The sequence below is a fragment of the Hoplias malabaricus genome, chromosome 17, assembly GCF_029633855.1.
Source record: "Hoplias malabaricus isolate fHopMal1 chromosome 17, fHopMal1.hap1, whole genome shotgun sequence".
NCBI lineage: Eukaryota > Metazoa > Chordata > Actinopteri > Characiformes > Erythrinidae > Hoplias > Hoplias malabaricus.
Genome location: NC_089816.1, coordinates 30,359,796 through 30,378,329, shown reverse-complemented (window position 1 = coordinate 30,378,329; position 18,534 = coordinate 30,359,796). Strand labels below are relative to the sequence as shown.

General features: G+C 37.1%; 1 protein-coding gene across 1 annotated transcript; it reads right to left on the bottom strand.

The window, feature by feature from the left end:
* Positions 1–898: 898 nt before the first annotated feature.
* Positions 899–16,214, bottom strand: hspa9 (heat shock protein 9). The gene is made up of 17 exons (XM_066648842.1): positions 15,894–16,214; positions 13,394–13,452; positions 13,203–13,290; positions 12,831–13,012; positions 12,598–12,722; positions 12,396–12,469; positions 10,011–10,117; positions 9,720–9,882; positions 9,311–9,403; positions 8,417–8,626; positions 6,995–7,222; positions 6,586–6,690; positions 6,340–6,457; positions 6,135–6,229; positions 5,741–5,833; positions 3,965–4,105; positions 899–3,134 (listed from the first exon to the last, which is right to left on the bottom strand). Exons 1-17 carry the CDS (start codon positions 15,975–15,977, stop codon positions 3,063–3,065), a joined length of 2,037 nt encoding a protein of 678 aa, XP_066504939.1. The 5' UTR covers positions 15,978–16,214; the 3' UTR covers positions 899–3,062.
* Positions 16,215–18,534: the final 2,320 nt, after the last annotated feature.

The following is an 18,534-nucleotide window of genomic DNA, read 5'->3' as shown; positions in this document are numbered from 1 at the left end:
AAATTGAGACAAGAAAGCGATTTCAATTTGTGAACGTAATAATAACTACAATTTAATGGCAGTAGCCTTTATATGTGAAAGATGTAATTTACACTATTCGTTCACTTTGTAGGTTAAAGACATTGAATTTGAACGTGCTACTGTTCGACATGGCGGCACGGTGTCGCAGTCACACAGCTCCAGGGGCCTGGAGGTTGTGGGTTCGATTCCTGCTCCGGGTGACTGTCTGTGAGGAGTTGGTGTGTTCTCCCTGTGTCCGCGTGTGTTCCTCCGAGTGCTCCGGTTTCCTCCCACAGTCCAAAAACACACGTTGGTAGGTGGATTGACAACTCAAAAAGTGTCCGTAGGTGTGAGTGTGCGAGTGAATGTGTGTGTGTGTGTTGCCCTGTGAAGGACTGGCGCCCCCTCCAGGGTGTATTCCTGCCTTGCGCCCAATGATTCCAGGTAGGCTCTGGACCCACCGCGACCCTGAATTGGATAAGGGTTACAGATAATGAATGAATGAATGAATATTGTTTGACATGATTTCCCATTTTTCAAAACACAACATTACCCAAAAGTCTCTAAGATTTCTAAAAAGGACACGTGTTTTGGGGACACACATAAGACACTCTACTGATGCAATATAAATTGCCAGTTTTGTTGATGCAAAGGCATTGGCTTGGCTGATATATTATCATTTTAAATAAAAAGGAAACAGTTAATGAAAATGCAGTGCTCTTAAAATCACTGAGGATTCAGCATGAAAGTCTTGTGCAGACTATATAAAGTCAAGGGAAAAAAAAGTTGCAACTACCAAGCACCTTTGCTCTATATTAGAATATTTGATATTTGTACTTGTGGAAAATAACATTTGAACCTTAAAAATGCATTTGGAACGGACACTGAGCTAGCTGGGTTAGCTCAAAAGTACTTCTGCACATTTATTATAATTTATGCTCAAGGAATGTCACATTTTCAGCTATTACAGTTGTATATTAGACAGGATTTTGTTGTGATAAGTGTTGTTTTCTGGTGATGCTGACGAACAGTGAAAGGCTAACAAAGTATGCTGAGTAACATGGACTATAGCCTTTAACTGTATAACTACTAAGTGCAACTCTAACATGGAACGTATAAAATTAACAAAGCCTGTAGAAACGATGTCATTTAAATCTCTGTAGAATCAAGTGTGTTGTATTTAATATATTTTCTCATCTCTGCTGCATTATATAATCCTTAATTTCAGATAAGAATCCTGCACTAGTAAATATTTACCCAACCATTATACAGTTGGGCCACTGAGAAGCCCCATTAAAGACAGTGTAAGAAATGCAAACCATCTCAAAATTGCTCTGAAACAAAACAGGTTTTCCCTACATTTTTAACATTTACAACACATTTTAAGAATTCAAGCTAGGGGTGGGCGATATGGCAAAAATACTTTATCGCAATTTCTTTTTGCTGGACCTTGATTTTATCACGATTCTTTTTCATGCTGTTTTTTAACCTCTTGACATTCCAGGTATTTTTTTCCCCCATTTTCTGCCTGAAATTACGTTCCCAAATCTTGAGGCGGTGAATAAACATAAGGCAATTTTACGAAGTAACGTTACTGAAAAGCCTTCAGAATTTTTAAAGTTATTGAAATGAATCCACAGTGGTCAAACAAAACATTTTAGGCACATTTCTAAATTTTATTTGGAATTTTCTTTGAAATCTTCAAAGACCCAAACTTCTCCATGAGGAAAATGAATAATTTTACTGCAGGAAAAAAAATGTATTATCTAAGCTCAATGGCTACATTTTACCTTCCTTGACAAACTAATGTCATGCACCTCTCAAAATGGCTTTTCACCCTCAGCAAGCAGGAAATATATTCTAACGGACCTAGAGTTATTCTGATATTTGGTCACGTTTCTAACCCAGTACTCTTCCGCTTTAAGGCCAGATGTGTTGGAAGGAAGGAGTTTTTCCTGATTGGCTGTAGACTGAGGCCACCTTCCTCACTTTCCTGCCTGTTTTTAGATGGTCGCAGTAAGGAAAGGGCAGGCAGTAAAAGGGATCTAAATGTTGAAAACATTTGTTTTGATTGTTGTTGCCATATAAAACTCTCTGCATTGTCTCTCATGGTGCACATCTGTTAAGCACCGAAGCATGGCTGCTTCTCCACCTCCTTGGTTAAGCATCTCACCTAATTGGTCTACAGATGTGATTGATGTGTGGTTGAAGCCGGGAGCTCAAGCTACACAAGATCCAAGGGGAACATTTAAATAATATTTTTAATTGTTGTACTTTATACTGAACTGTGTTTTTCTTTTCTTCATTTTGCAAGTACTCTCCACAAACTTGAGTATTACTAACAAGTGGACTGAAGGAAAGATGGATGGTATGCTGTGTGTGTGAGAGAATCGCTTGTGGCTCTTCAGGTTTTGTGGTGCCAGTTTTTGTGAAGATATCTCATATGGAATAAAAAATTCTTTTGGTTTTAATTCAGTAGTTATACATAGAGTACTGGCTTACATTATAGGTGTCCCGAGAGTCTGCCCATTTGACTGATGTGTAATATGTACAAAGTATGTAAACAACTTATAAGAACTGCGGCGGACAATGTGCACGATCCAACAATCTCCCTGTGGTGGTGTATTGTGGACAAATGCTTATCCTTCACTATCTGATATTGCCATATCGCACACCCCTAATTCTTACATCGTAAACGATAAGCACAGAGGGGGGAAATATGCAGGACAAAAACAACCAGATTCTTTCTTCTTACACCTGTATTCTCTGCAAGAATTCCTTAAAAGAAAACACATACTCCTATTAAACGGGCATGAAATTCCATCTTCATGACAAATTTATGTTCTAGATCAAAATCGGCACACAATACTACACAAAGCGGATTCCACAAGACTTCTTAATCCAAAAGGCAGACAAACTGGGTTCTCAAGGGGAGTAGTATTACAGTGAACACATATGATACTGCGAAAATACAGTATATGAAAAAACGTATGGAACTCTTGCTCAAGACAGTTTACATTCCTAAGCACTTCAGTTCTGTGACAACCACCACTGTGAAGGCTCTACTGTTGTCCCTCCTTTTTCTCGCCAGTCTCTGTTGTGCTTGAACTGCTGCCATCTCTCTCAGATGCCATCTACAGACAAATAAGCAATAAGAGATCAGAAAAAAGTGCAGACATAACATCAGTAGTGTGAGCTATAGCCAGATTCTCCTTTTAATTACTACAAACTTAGTAAATAAGATCTCAGCATACAACACTCCTGCTCCAAGTTTGAAGAGCAAACGATAAGTCGACAAAGTTGGGCTGCCTTCCTGAATATTTAATTGTGCTGGGAACATCATATGAAGTAACATTAAGTCCAAAGTACATTTTTATCATCAGCCTTGTCTCCCGTACACAAGAAAACAAAAGTTTACAAAAAACACCTTCTAGGTTTGAGATTTTTGACATCTGTTATAGTGTAGTTGGGAAAAGCACAGCCATATGTAAACGTGTGCATCATGCATATTTCTGTTTCTGTCCATGTTTCAGTCCATTATCTGGACGCACCTCCAAACTAACATGACGAGCCTGTAGGCTGCTTCAGTCTGCGTTATCATTTGTGGACTGAATACATGTTTAAAGCTGAATTCATTACACTGCAGTGCTTCAGCACCAGAAGCCAATGCAATCTGAACCTTCAATTCCACATGCATAATGGCAATTTTGGACCAGGCCCAGACAAACTGGCAGCTGGTGTGACAATTACCGTACGTTAATGTCTTGATATGTTAATGTTTATCGAAACAGAATTTAAAAACAAGTTTTATGCATGCAAATTAGATTGACATTTTCTGTAAGAAAGGTTTTGAAATAACTGGTTTAATGGAGGCCACACACTAAACACAGTTGATCTTAATTTCTGTAACTAAGAAATATATCTGTATATACCATGTGGTAGAGATAGACATATCAGAATTTACCTTCTTGTAGGCCATCTCAAAGAGCTTCAATGACGCCTGCTGTAAATTCGTAGCAGCCTGTTTAATGTTTTCACCCGTCTCTGAGTCCTTTCGTGACAGTATGTCTCGTACTTTAGTGATTTCCTCTCGTAGTTTGTTGCACTAAAGGGAAAAAAAATGAGAAATTTATATAGAGATTTGCATAAAAATGTACATACATTAGGGCCAATGGGATTTTGCCAATGACAGATTTTAAGGAGCTTAAGATGACAATAACAGGTAGTATAAGCTGATAATTTTTTGCAGTGTAGAATTAAACTTCAATGTTAGTTAAACTAGGCTTTAATTTTTTTTATTATGGGGATGCATGAGGTGTATGTGTTTGGAAAACTGAAGCTGTATTTAAAGTGTTTTTGAAAGTTTTACATTTTTCATTATATGCTTTCGTTTTCTGCCCCCTCCTCCCAATATTGTATATTCCTTCACTGGATCTCAGAACAAGATCAGACTGAACAGATAAAAAACCTAACTATCATTATGGCAGAACATGGGTTGCTTCCCTGTTCTGTGAGATGTTTATACATTTCATCACTAGAGAAAGGGATACGCTTAGAGAAGTTACAGGTGCCTCTCAATAAATTAGAATATCATCTTATATAATATTCTAACTTTCTGGGTTTTCATTGGCTGCAAGACAATGATCAAGATTAAAAGAAATAAATGCTTGAAATCGCTGTTTGTAATTGAATCTATACGAGTTTCACTTTTTTAACTGAATTATTTAAATGAAATGATTCTAATTTACTGAGATGCACCTGTAGTTTCTAGTCTGACATGGAAGAACACACAGCTAGAAATGCTCATCTGGAGTTTAAGGTCACAGGGTTAATATACATGGTTCAGGATCACTGTAAAAAGTTCTGGGTGTCTCAGGGAGAGCTAGCAAACCCTTCACTCTGGCAGTGAGCCCTCATACCATTCTGAGAGGGTTGCAAGCAACACACTACACTTATGTGTCACATGTCCAACAAGTTTGTCCCACTCAATGAGAAACCCAGTGAGTGACTTCTGTTAACAGGGGATTCTATTCTATGGCACATGAAAGTAGCTTATGCTTTAGGGGACACTAAAAAAGGATGTAATTTATAGTCTGGAGCCCAGGGACTAATGTTGTTCATCTGCAGCAGTCAAAGATTACCAAGAATAATAGTAAAGATGGCCATGAATTAGCCCTCAATTTTTGCTGCCGTAGTATGCTTTGGGCCACTCTCTCAGTTCATTAAGGCATTAAAGTGTATAGTGGGAGGGTGCCATTCATATTTTCTATTCAGCAACTTTGAGAGCAAACAGACAGTGACAAAATTAAAATATTACCGATTGTTTTGATGAGATATGATCCAGAAATCAAAATTTAAAAACTAAGATTTTATAAAAAAAAAAAAAAAAAAGACTCAAATGCTGATAAAATAACTGGCAATTTTACTATTAATTTAGACAAAGCTAATGATTCATTGAGAAATGCATTTTTATCTATTCTAGACTCAAAATGTAAGATGGGATCTACTTACTACTGCAATGACAGGATTTAGTTACATATTAAACTGAACTGAATTCATCCTTATCCTCAATGTGTTCATAATCTACCTACAAAACTGATTTGTTGGTGCTTATGTATAACCAATTATAAAACAGGATCTAATTTAAATTGACGTAAACCTACCTATATTTTCGGCCAGCAAATATTTTATTCAGGGATTGTACATATATAGCAATTATCTAATTATACTTAAGTCTTACCTCGTCTGATGGTAGCTGATCCTTGAACTCCTCCATTTTTGACTCTGTGTCATGGACAATGCCCTCAGCCATGTTGACAGCCTCAACACGGTCCTAAAAATTAATTCAGTTTAATTATTGTACAGTTTCTTCTTTTTAAACAGCAAAAAATATAAATGCTGGATAGTCAATATTTCAAGCATGATTCAGATCAAGTAAATGTGGCATGTTAAATAGGGGCTGGATCCTAATGATTTTAATTATTAGAATTTCCTTGTCAAAGCACAAGCTGTTAAAAACTATTGAAATTTGCACCCCCTTCCGCAGCTTTGTATGTTATTGGATAGATTTTACACTTGAAATACATTTAATTATAAATCCTGTCAACACAAAGCAAACAAAAAAGCAGAGATACCTTCCGCCTCCTGTCCTCCTCTGCATACTTCTCTGCATTTTTGATCATGTTCTCAATATCATCTTTACTAAGGCCTCCAGAAGACTGAATGACAACTGCATAAACATTGGGAAATAAGAAAAATGGGATTCAAATATTAAAATGATTAGAAACAAAACCCGGGTGAAAACGGGTTAATAATATTTACTGTACTGGCAGAACTTACTCTGCTGTTCACGTCCAGTGCCTTTGTCTTTAGCAGACACATGTACAATTCCATTGGCATCAATATCAAAGGTCACTTCGATCTGTGGGACACCACGAGGAGCTGGAGGGATGCCAACCTGTCAAATGTCCCGACACATTGGTCACAATTTTTATTTTAATATTAAAAAAAAAAAAAAAAAAAAAAAAGATCATTTTATTTTTAAAAATTTAAATAAAATCAACTAAAATATATATTAACGCTTACCAGAGTGAACTGTCCAAGGATCTTGTTATCTGTTGCCATCTCACGTTCACCCTGGCAAACTTTAATTTCAACTTGTGTTTGGCCATCAGCAGCTGTAGAGAACACCTACAAAGTAAAGTCAATTATAAGACATGCATACTTCAAAGCTGTTCACAAGTTGAGTTGGATGTTACACGTGGAAATCTGAACAAGTTCAATGGTTTCATAACATTGGTTCTAGGTTCTTTTTAAAAGGATTAATCAATTAAATTCAACACTGCCTATCTTGCCCTCCAAAATACAGGCGTTTCATTCATACCAACCTCTAATGTTTTTTTTTTTTTTTTCATAAACAATAAGCAAAAATATTATTAATAATAAAAAAAATATATATATATATATACACACATACATACACACACTGACACACCTGGCTTTTCTTGGTGGGAATAGTTGTATTCCGGTTGATAAGTTTGGTAAAGACACCTCCCAGAGTTTCGATGCCTAGTGAGAGTGGAGTGACATCAAGCAACAGCACATCTGTCACATCCCCAGCTAGTACGCCTCCCTGGATTGCTGCCCCGATAGCTACAGCTTCATCTGGGTTTACAGACTTGCTGGGTGCACGGCCAAACAGGTCCTGCACAGACTGCTGAACCTAAAAGGGATACACACAAAGACATTTTTATTTATACTTACCGATATGTTTGTGTATTGTTTGATGTAACACATGAATTATCTACAGCAAACAAACTTAGTGGGCAGATAGGGAGCATGAAAATGGGGGTTCAGATTTGACATTTGCTTTTTCAAGCTTTAACTTTCATCAGTTTAGCTGGCAGGGCTGAGAATTCTTACTATGTACAGACATTCAAAAACAAATATCATGTATATTTGTTCAGTTGAGATTTCTCTTATTGCTTCATATCTGACAATCTTTCACCAAGAGTCAACAAATACATGCTCTGGCCACCCTCCAGAACAGTTTTTTGGGTGGTTCCTTCTCATTGCCCTTGCATCCATTTGCATATGCCAGTATCTTCAAGGCCATGACGATGAACTGCTCATAGTTCACACACTACTTTATTAACAAAGCATTTTACATAATCACAGCATGCAATGTAGACAGCTGAAACATTCATGTGTTAATCCATGCTGCTCTGTTTATTGTTTTGCTCCAGTGCCAACCATAGTATGATGGCACCTGTTTTAAATCTTAGTTCCAAGCGAAGGTCTCTATAGTTGTACAAAAAACACTTTTAAAATAAATCTACATCAAATTATATTTTAAGTGCTGAGGCTGAAAAATGACTGGTGATACAGGTCATATCCAGTGTAACTTGTTTTTGTATTATTTGTTACTATTCTTAAGTAAAGCACTCCACAAATTTACTGTTCACTACAAAAAGACTAGAATTAAAATTCAGATGAAATCTAGGATAAGCTGGGCCAACTGGAAACTGACTTATATTAGAGAATGTATTTAATCTATTTAAATTTTCTTTTCGATAATGTTGGTTATATAATAATCGGTTGGTCTGTGGCGAACCCTGACAGGAGCAGCCGAAGGAAGAAGGATAAGAGCAGCCTGTTTCCACAACATTTATAAATGAAGTCACCTAAATCTGAAGCTCAAAAATTAAAATTCACTGCAAAGAATAAAAATCAAAACTAGAAGACTATGCCTTAAATGGTTTACCCTGTACATGGTAAGTACAGCTGGGCAATCTTTATAAACTTTTGTTGCTAATTACTGCAATTCAATGTTCTACAAGTTCTTCAAGAGACAAGGAAGTGTGATATTTATTACTTTAAAGTTCTATTACTTGTCCTAAGAATTTTTCACACTTACCTTTGGCATACGAGACATTCCTCCAACTAGCAGTACTTCTCCAATGTCACTCTTGGAAACTTCAGCATCTTGCATGGCCTTCTGACAGGGTGCCACTGTCCTGCGGATCAGATCTGCCACAATGCCTTCAAACTGGGCTCGTGTAATCTTCATGTTTAAGTGTTTGGGACCTGAGCTATCCATTGTTAGATATGGCAGGTTGATGTCAGTCTGTGTAACGAGAGCAAATTAAATTCTTTATTCAATGAAAAAGACAAATCTTTTAAGCAACGGAGAAAAACAATTTTAGAATGTCCCAAATGTATTCTTTAAAAAATTACAGATATATAATACAGCATATTAAAAGTGGTCTATATACATCCATAAGCACACAAATGACACAATTTTATACATTTTGATTGAGTGTGCAAATAAAATATATCTCAATACATTTTACATTTTTTTACCATAAAGCACATGCTCCTGTTTATAATGAACTAGTATCAAATGTCACCTAGTTTAAAATGACAAAAGACTTGCATTAATTTAACAAAAATCACATGAAGCACCAAAGTATATAAGAAGCTGACAAATAAGGCCCTGTCCACACACATCGTGGCATTTTTAAAAATGAGTTTTTTACGGCCTTTGGCCTCCAGTTCACATAAAAACAGTGTTACAGTTCACTGAAAGCAAGTTTTTGGGAAACGCATTTCAAGGTGGAAATGAAAACACTGCTGTCAGTGCTGTCATGTTTACGGTCAAACTGGAGCTTTTCAAAAATGCTGACATCACACTGTGAACCACATATGTCCATGGTGGTGAATGCATTTCATTGTGGCACACATTCCTCTCAGTCTCTGTGGATTTATTTGTCTTAAACCTATGCTAATTTCAATTTAAAATAGAACCCACCTGCAGAGAGGAAGAAAGTTCACATTTGGCCTTCTCAGCTGCCTCTCTCACCCGTTGCAATGCCATATTATCTTTCGTTAGGTCAACACCGGACTAAAGAGGAGGTGAAGAGGGAGGGAAAAAAAATAATAATGAAAAGACGACACAGGCCAACTTTAGTGATTACAGTGCAGATGTGAGCAATAGTACTACAAAGGTAAAGCACAATTGTGACTAACATTGATAGAGAATTAACAGGAGTTAATAACTGGATTTTAAGTGAGCCTCAGATGTTAAATGTGAAGGTAGGACTCCAAGTTCAAGGCCTGAACAAAGCACTGCTAATGGCACCATATGGCCTTTAATCAATTCAGTCTAAAGCTTAAAAATCAGTAGTACTTGAAAAGGTGCTGGTCAATGATATACATACCTCTCTTTTGAATTCTTTAACAATGTGCTGCAGCAAAAGCTGATCAAAGTCTTCTCCACCTAAGAATGTATCACCATTGGTAGATTTCACCTCAAAAACACCCTTCTGGATCTCCAGGATTGATATATCAAAGGTACCACCACCCAGATCATAGACGGCAATACTGAGACATGATTGAGGAGATGGAAGAAATGCAACAGCTTATTAACTTAGTAGACACTCATTCTCCCCAAAGCCTTGATATGAAATTCTCCACGGTCAAATAAACAAAATAAAATAAAAACAACTTACATTTTGTCCTGAGTCTTATCAAGTCCATATGCCAAAGCAGCTGCTGTTGGTTCATTGATGACTCTGAGCACATTTAGGCCTGATATCTGACCAGCATCCTTAGTTGCCTGAAGACAAAACAGCTTGATTTAGAGCCATAAATACCTTCAAAAACTAATTTTTGCAGTGTTCTTAACTACAAATAAATAATACCAATATAATGTGCAATACAGTACAATATTTTAGGTCTAAGCAGTATATCAGCTGGCTAATATCAGTCAATAATACAGTTGAGCAATTTTACTTGTTTTAACAAAAATCCTATGAATAAATCAATGATAACATTTCTTTAATTTGTGTACAAGGAAATCCCATTAGACATGTCATGCTAAAACATGCTTAAAAAAAACACACCAGAAACTATTCGGCATCAACCACTAAGCAAGGGTAGAAAGAGCCACACTTCAGCCACACATAAGCATTAAATAAACAGTTAAATGTGTGATGGATTCAGATTAGGAAATATGGGAAACCATTTACCATCTCAACCACACAGCTGCATGAAAATATCACTTTCACATAAAGGAAATAAGTGAAATTATTCTAGATTCAATTAATTTCTAAAATGGTTCTCAGCTTATGTCGTGTAAACCTGTGAGCATAAATAAAATCTATTTTAAACGAGTAACGTAAAAAGACCCAGATATTTTATATAATTTAAAAACACATATAAATCAATATTTCTTAGAGGCACAGTCAGTAAGCACACAAGCTCCATTGTGATCATCTTCCTCTCTCAAATAGCTAAGATTAATGTACCTCCCTTGAATTGATTCCCGCTCCGGGTGACTGTCTGTGAGGAGTGTGGTGTGTTCTCCCTGTGTTCGCGTGGGTTTCCTCCGGGTGCTCCGGTTTCCTCCCACAGTCCAAAAACACACGTTGATAGGTGGATTGGCGACTCCAAAAGTGTCCGTAGGTGTGAGTGTGTGAGTGAATGTGTGTGTGTGTGTGTTGCCCTGTGAAGGACTGGCACCCCCTCCAGGGTGTATTCCTGCCTTGTGCCCAATGATTCCAGGTAGGCGCTGGACCCACCGTGACCCTGAACTGGATAAGCAGTTAGATAATGAATGAATGAACGAATTGATTCTTTTCAACGCAAGAGCTTGAACCCTCAAATAGTGGGGTCCATCTAAATATCCATTTTTAAAACAATAAATGAATATTCTTTCTGATATGGAGAACCAAACTTGCCAAATGTAATTAAAGTGGAATTGAAGAGAGGGTGGAGGGGGAATATAAAAACAAATAAATGGGGAGGGGGTTATAATAAAATGTATAATTTGTATATTTATGCATTTTATTTTTGTGCATTTATGTATTATTTACCATTTTTTTATTATCCCATTTTACTTATTTATATTTAAAATAATTTTCTGTATTTATATTTTCAAGTTTTGTTTGCCTTACTTATTTTTCACCAATTCCTCCTCAATATACGCTAATGAAGGGGCATCGTTTTCATGTTCAGTCTTAGCAATCACGTCTAGAACAGAGCAGTTGATTCTAACAAAGTTGGTGTTGGATCTGCTCAGAGAGCTGCTTGCCTCAATTAAATGGAGCAATGTATGCATCTGCTGGTTAAGTGTAATCCCATGCCATTTCACGTGTCCAATCACGCCTTCGGTCACACATTCATAGACATGTGTTTACTGTTTGATCAAAGCTGACTGCCTTAATTATGTGATCTCAGTTCAGGAGTTCTGAAAATAGGAATAAATTCAATGTAAAATGCGTCTTTGGCAGCACTGTTTGCACATTCGCAGCTCCTTTTGATCTGTGTGAACTGACTGTGCTTCTCCGTCTCTGGGAGCATAAGTTCAGCACAGAGGGATCTGTGTCTCTCGCTGCAGAGAAGCTGCATAGTGAGATGTGACTCCCGCAGCTCCATTTCTGGGAGGAGAATTGTCTCTCCTGCACACGATCAGTCAACGTTTTCCATCGTGTTGTCCTATAGGTATATTAAAGCCTCCATTACTATGCCTCTGAATACCGCTGATGAAGCAAGACATGTACAGTTGATCTATGACATCGTGCATAGACCAAACAAATAGGAATGTTTAGACATTGCTGGACAGCCCCCTTATTATACAAGAGCAAGGAAAAACAGAAATATACATTTTAATTTATGTAAGGTCTTATTTTATATTCTCTATGTATTTTAAACCATTTATTTTCACATTTATTATAATTATTATGGAGGAAATTAATTTTACTGAGTCATTTATTAATGATGTATTTATTTTGCAATTTGGCAGGTTTGGTCCTCCATAATCTGATGTACCACTGTTTTTCCAAAGACAAATTTACTTAGTCACCACAAACATAACTTTTATGTGCTGTCTTTACCTGTCTCTGAGAATCATTAAAATAAGCTGGTACAGTCACAACAGCATTCTTCACTGTATGCCCCAAATAGTTCTCTGAAAGACACACGACACAAGTTAACACCAAACAGTTTGGGTGTGTGTTTTTTTTTTTGCTTTATTAAATATACCTTGGCCTAATGCAGGATATAATTACTATGTAAAATGTTTTAATTAATTCCTACCTGCTGTCTCTTTCATCTTTATCAACACAAAAGCACCAATCTGGCTCGGGGAGTACAACTTGCCATGGGCTTCTATCCAAGCATCTCCATTGGAGGCACGCACAATTTTGTATGGGACATTTTTCCTGCAAATTACAAAACAACACGATGTACTACAAAAAAAACAAAAAAAAAACATACTACCTTGTACAGAATTTGCATAATTTATATAAAAATTATTAAAAGCATCTCACAAATCCTTCTGAACTTCTGGATCTTCATAGCGCCTCCCAATCAGACGTTTGGTTGCATAGAGTGTGTTTTTGGGGTTAGTTACAGCTTGCCTTTTAGCTGGCATGCCTACCAATCTTTCTCCATCAGCTGTAAAGGCTACAACAGACGGGGTTGTCCTTGCTCCCTCTGCATTTTCAAGGACCTGTCATGAGATTGTCCAAAGTGAATGGTTAAACATAAGCATTAAAGTACTGCAATAGAAAGTAATCTATCAACAATAAGCATACTTCAAAAACATCATGGACCTTTTAAGAAATTAATATTAATAATAAGAAAAAATTCCTAACAATTTCTTCATATAACTGAAAGGTCTAAACTGGAAGACATCTGACCTTTGCTTGTTTCCCCTCCATAACAGCCACACATGAATTTGTGGTCCCCAGGTCAATGCCAATAACAGCCCCCTTGATTGCTTCTGAACTGTAACATTTATTATTACACAGTGAGAAGAGGAAAAAAAAAAACGTTATACAAATTAACAACAACAGAATTATATTTTAAAGTTTATCAACAGCTGACTCACGCATATTCTCGCCTGGCTGCTGTGCGAAGGGGATGTTCCAGCAATCCACGCCAGCATGCCTACAGATATGACAAATTCAAATGAAGACATACAAACAAAGCTTTAACTTCACTATGTCATGTAGTTTTTTGTTTATTAAAACATGTACACAATCAATTACATTTTACACCAAAATAATTTTCTGAGAGTGAGACAATAGCACACAGTTTTCAGAGTAAGCTTATACCCGTTTTCCTCTATTATTGCATGTTTGTCACAATTTCAGCTATTCAGATTAAATTTAGGAAGTACAGAACTTGCAAAACACACCAAAAACAATTTTTCTTAAGCAAATTTTCCAACACCAACATACCTTATATAAAAGAATAACCAGTTTTAGTAGATAATTGGGATCAATTAAACTAAACACACCCAAGCCTGATTACTGCCAGCTCTGCTGAAGCTAAGCATCACTCAAACACCTTTTAAAACAACATTAAGAAGAACTAAAAGCCTTAACATGCAACACAATATGCCGTGACTGAAAGAAATTCTGTAACACTCTACCCAACATAACTTAAACTACTAGTGTTCATTTAAAAAAAGAAGGCAAAAGTATTCTAAACTTTTAATGGTTAATGTAAGGAGATTGTATTCAAAGCAATTTTGGAGACCTTCTACTAGTCTCTCATATGTAACCATTTCACATGGTATAGTGGGAAAATACACCGTTTACATGAGTCTGATTAATTACTAAGATTTACAATACAAATCTCAGTCACTACCATTTCTGTATGACATTCCCCAAACTCTAAAAGACTCCCCACTAGTCATTGCTAGTTTATTTTGGAATTCCTGTGCACTCGCATCATAAATGTGTCAGACATTAATTTCATTATGTGAAAACGTATTTGACCTGTTCCCATTTTGTTATATTTTTGCATGTGTCATACTCAAATGTTTCATGTCAAATTTATCTTAAGACAAATAAAACATTAATAAACAAATAAACAAACAGCTTCATATAATCATTCATTTTAACAAAGATGTTTTCAAAACCTGCATAACTAAAAAAATTAATAACCCTTTCTAGACCTAATAACTGGTTGTGACAACCTTAAAAACAACTTCAATCAAATAAGTGCAATGAGCCTTTTACATCACTGCACATTCATTTTAACCCAAGATATCTCCTTTTGTGGACAATTCAATGGTTCACTGTATTTTACTAGAGTCTTAGATCCTTCGCAAATGTAACCCTTGGTAAAGCCTTAAAACCTTAGTAACTTTCCAGACTGGAATATTTCATATGGTTTTTGTGCCTCTTGAGAATATGTGCTGCTTTTTGAGATCTCTTAGATGTATTCACACAGCCAGACATTTTATTTACAAGATGTTTATATCTCTCAGGTACATCTAAGAGTCAACACCCCCAACAATCTAGATAATTGTGATTATCTGGGCTATTTTGGTGTTATATTAAAATTACTTTTATTACATGAAAGATTCAAGTGTGACAATGTGCAAAAATATAAGAAACTGAAGGTGACAAATGCTTAACAGCACTGTAAAGATATGCAGTCCTGGACCAATGGCTTTTACATGTATGAATGACTGAATTACAAGTCTTTACATCTCAAAAATATCATTGCACTTAACAATACATTAAAGACCCATGAGAGCCCTGCTTTAAACCCATTCATATTCTACAACTGCTTTTATTCTTTTCAGGGTCACTGTAGGCCCAGAGCCTACCTGGAACATCTAGGCCAAAGCAGGAACCCACCCTGAACCCAATCAATAACATGGCATCACACACTCTCTCTTTCTCACACACACACAAACCAATCCACCTATCAGCATGTGGTTTTGGGCTGCGGCGGGACACTGTGCACCCTGTGGAAGCCCACACAGACGCAGGGAGAACAAACCACACTCCTCGTGGTCATCCGTGGTGGGGTATAAATTCACAACGCAAGGACTTTGGATCTGTGTGACAAGGACATTGCCCCGTTGCCGCCTCTGCATTAAACCGGACATTGTAATTCTGCACTTCAAGCGTTTAGAAAACAGTTTTTATAACGAATTATAGAGTACGGAGTTAAACACGTGAGAATTAACACAGCGATGTAAACGATACCCACATTTCTATAAAGGTCTTTAAAGTGTCTGCGTAAACTATCATTAACTTTGACATATCAAGCGAACGTATCGTAGCTAGTAAAGTAAGGTTAATGATAGCGCAGCATGCTAACTTAGCAAATGACAGCAACACCAAGAAAACTGCTTACAATACATTAGTACACAATAAAAAATAAACTTAGAGGCTAAAAGAGACTTTTAAAGAGCATTACAATTTACTCATTCATTTAAATTTATCATCCCTCCAAAGAAGGCTTTAAAAGAGTGATGATATTATGCATCCCACCAGCACTGAAGTCTATACATATATTTAATCTTCAACCTGGAATGATAGATAGTATTCACACGTTACGTGTTATATCTCCTGCAGTACACATACCTTTTTAACTGAATCTGATACACTTGGTGCGCAGTTTGAGGAGCTGGACACAATCCTAGATACTGTTCGTCCTACTTTCAGCATTTTGACACAGTAAAAGCTCAGCTAAGGTTTAAACGACAATGTGGCTGTAATAAATAAAGAGAGAATAGGCCGTTTTCTCCAGAACGTCCTGAACACTCCGCAGGGACACTATAGGAAGAGTTGTAATAATCCACCGCTGCCTTAGCGCTGCTCTTCTTCTAGAAGGATCCTGCACCACATGGCCTGATGACACACTAGTGAAACACCAGCCGGACCCCAGGTTGAGAGGGAAGACAGCCTGCCTGAGTAAAAATTAAGCAAAACTTGACATAATTATAATTATCAATAGAAACACGATTTCTTATAAACATATCCTGATTTCAACTCATTGGTTATTTCTCAATATACTTCTGGATACTCAATAATTAAATGTTAATCAATATGTGAAATAAGGCAGATTCGTAGACCTCTCATAACATTATAACGACTTAAAGGTCGTTCGGCGGTTAAGTCAGAGAACTGAAGTTCCAAACATGTGGGCGCTCTGCAGAAGGTCAACCATCGTAACGTCCACAAAAAAAGAAATAAAGGCCATACACAAAGTGCCTCTGGTGAAGGTTGCACTTTGATGACGTTTAATGACGTTTTCGTAGTGCGTTCCATTTAAACACAATGTTCAAGCGTTCATGGGTCGGAGAGTTGAGATAATTCTTTTTATTTCTTTTGCGTGTAATACAATGTACAATAATCGCACAACAGATTACAAACACTTATAATACCTTAATGATGGTCTTTATTAAACTTATACCCAGCAAGAAATTCTAATTCGAAGAGTCATCAGAACAACGCTGAGATATAATCAAATTATAAACATTTCCTCTGGCCGTTGTCATGCATGCCACATTAGCTGTTTTATTTCCCTCCCAAAAATGCCGAGTAATAGCATTTTAATTTGTGATAAATCATGATTATTTACAGAATGTTTTGAACCTTTTAAATCATATCACTAACATAAATATCATTGTGTTTATTCATTCATTATTCATTATCTGTAACCCTTATCCAGTTCAGGGTCGCGGTGGGTCCAGAGCCTACCTGGAATCATTGGGCGCAAGGCGGGAATACACCCTGGAGGGGGCGCCAGTCCTTCACAGGGCAACACACACACAGACACATTCACTCACACGTATGGACACTTTTGAGTTGCCAATCCACCTACCAACATGTGTTTTTGGACCGTGGGAGAATCTTGTGCATTTAGTTGAGGCGCTTTCATATTTTAAATCTACAAAACTACACATTAACTATATATCCAATTAAAACACGTATCTCCATTTGTGATTATGATTTTTGGTTTACTACATAATTTAAACTGGAATAGTCCTTCACATTATTTCAAAATGAGCCAATAGAAATGCTACAAAATGACTAAGAATATAATCGAGAGGGGGTCCAATCTCCAGAGGGCAGCTGGCAGCAGGAAAGAGCGGTCAGTGGTAGCTCACAGTCGCTGGTACTGTAGTTGGATGGAGCTGCGAATGTCAGTCTTCAGTTGTGAATCGCCTGGAGGCTGAAAAATGCACATGCACATAATTTTAAATTAACACGTCTCGATCTAGTTATGCCCAGTCATTTTCCTTTCGAACATTCTCACTGACTTTCAAAAACAATATTTTTGTAAATAAATAAATTTAAATACAAAACTGTTGGTTTAGCTCCCCCCGCCCCAAACACATTTACCTATTCATTCATTATCTGTAACCGCTTATTTGATCAACACATAGGTAGTATCACTAGGACAGCTTTTTTACATCTTCGCAATATTGCTAAGATTAGAAATGCCTTATCCCTTCAGGACGCAGAAACATTAGTACATGCCTTTATTACTTCAAGGCTTGACTACTGTAACGCACTACTGTCAGGATGCACCAGCAGCAATTTAAGAAAACTTCAACTAGTTCAAAATGCTGCAGCCAGGGTCCTCACTAAAACTAGAAAATTTGAACATATCAGCCCAGTTTTATCATCACTTCATTGGCTGCCTGTTAAATTCCGCATTGACTACAAAATTTTGTTATTAACATATAAAGCTCTACATGGGCTTGCTCCTGAATATCTTCAAGATACAATTTCCTATTATGAGCCCCCACGTTCACTCAGATCACAGAATACTGGATTTTTAATTGTTCCCAGAATTCAGAAGGCCTCAGCTGGGGGAAGAGCCTTTTCTTATAAAGCCCCCAAACTCTGGAATGATCTTCCAGAAAATGTTCGGGACTCAGACACAGTCGCAATCTTCAAATCTAGGCTAAAAACACATTTGTTTAGTTTATCTTTTGGTAGCTAATGCTCCCCCGTAGATAAAGGCGGCAGATCCGGGGGGTCCATAGACACAGGGATTTATAGTAAACTGAGACGCTGGTGCTGTCGTCCCGCCACTTCTCGCGATCACTCAGGTTTGTTGACGGTGGAGCGGAGGGATGCCAGTGTTTCAGGATGCTCCCGTGTCTGTGTGTCCTCCTGGTTCTCTCCTTTTAGTTAAAGCTGTCATAGTCAGATCTGCCGGAGTCATTAGCCACACTCTGGAAATTTTCATATTTTCTACTTTACAAACACA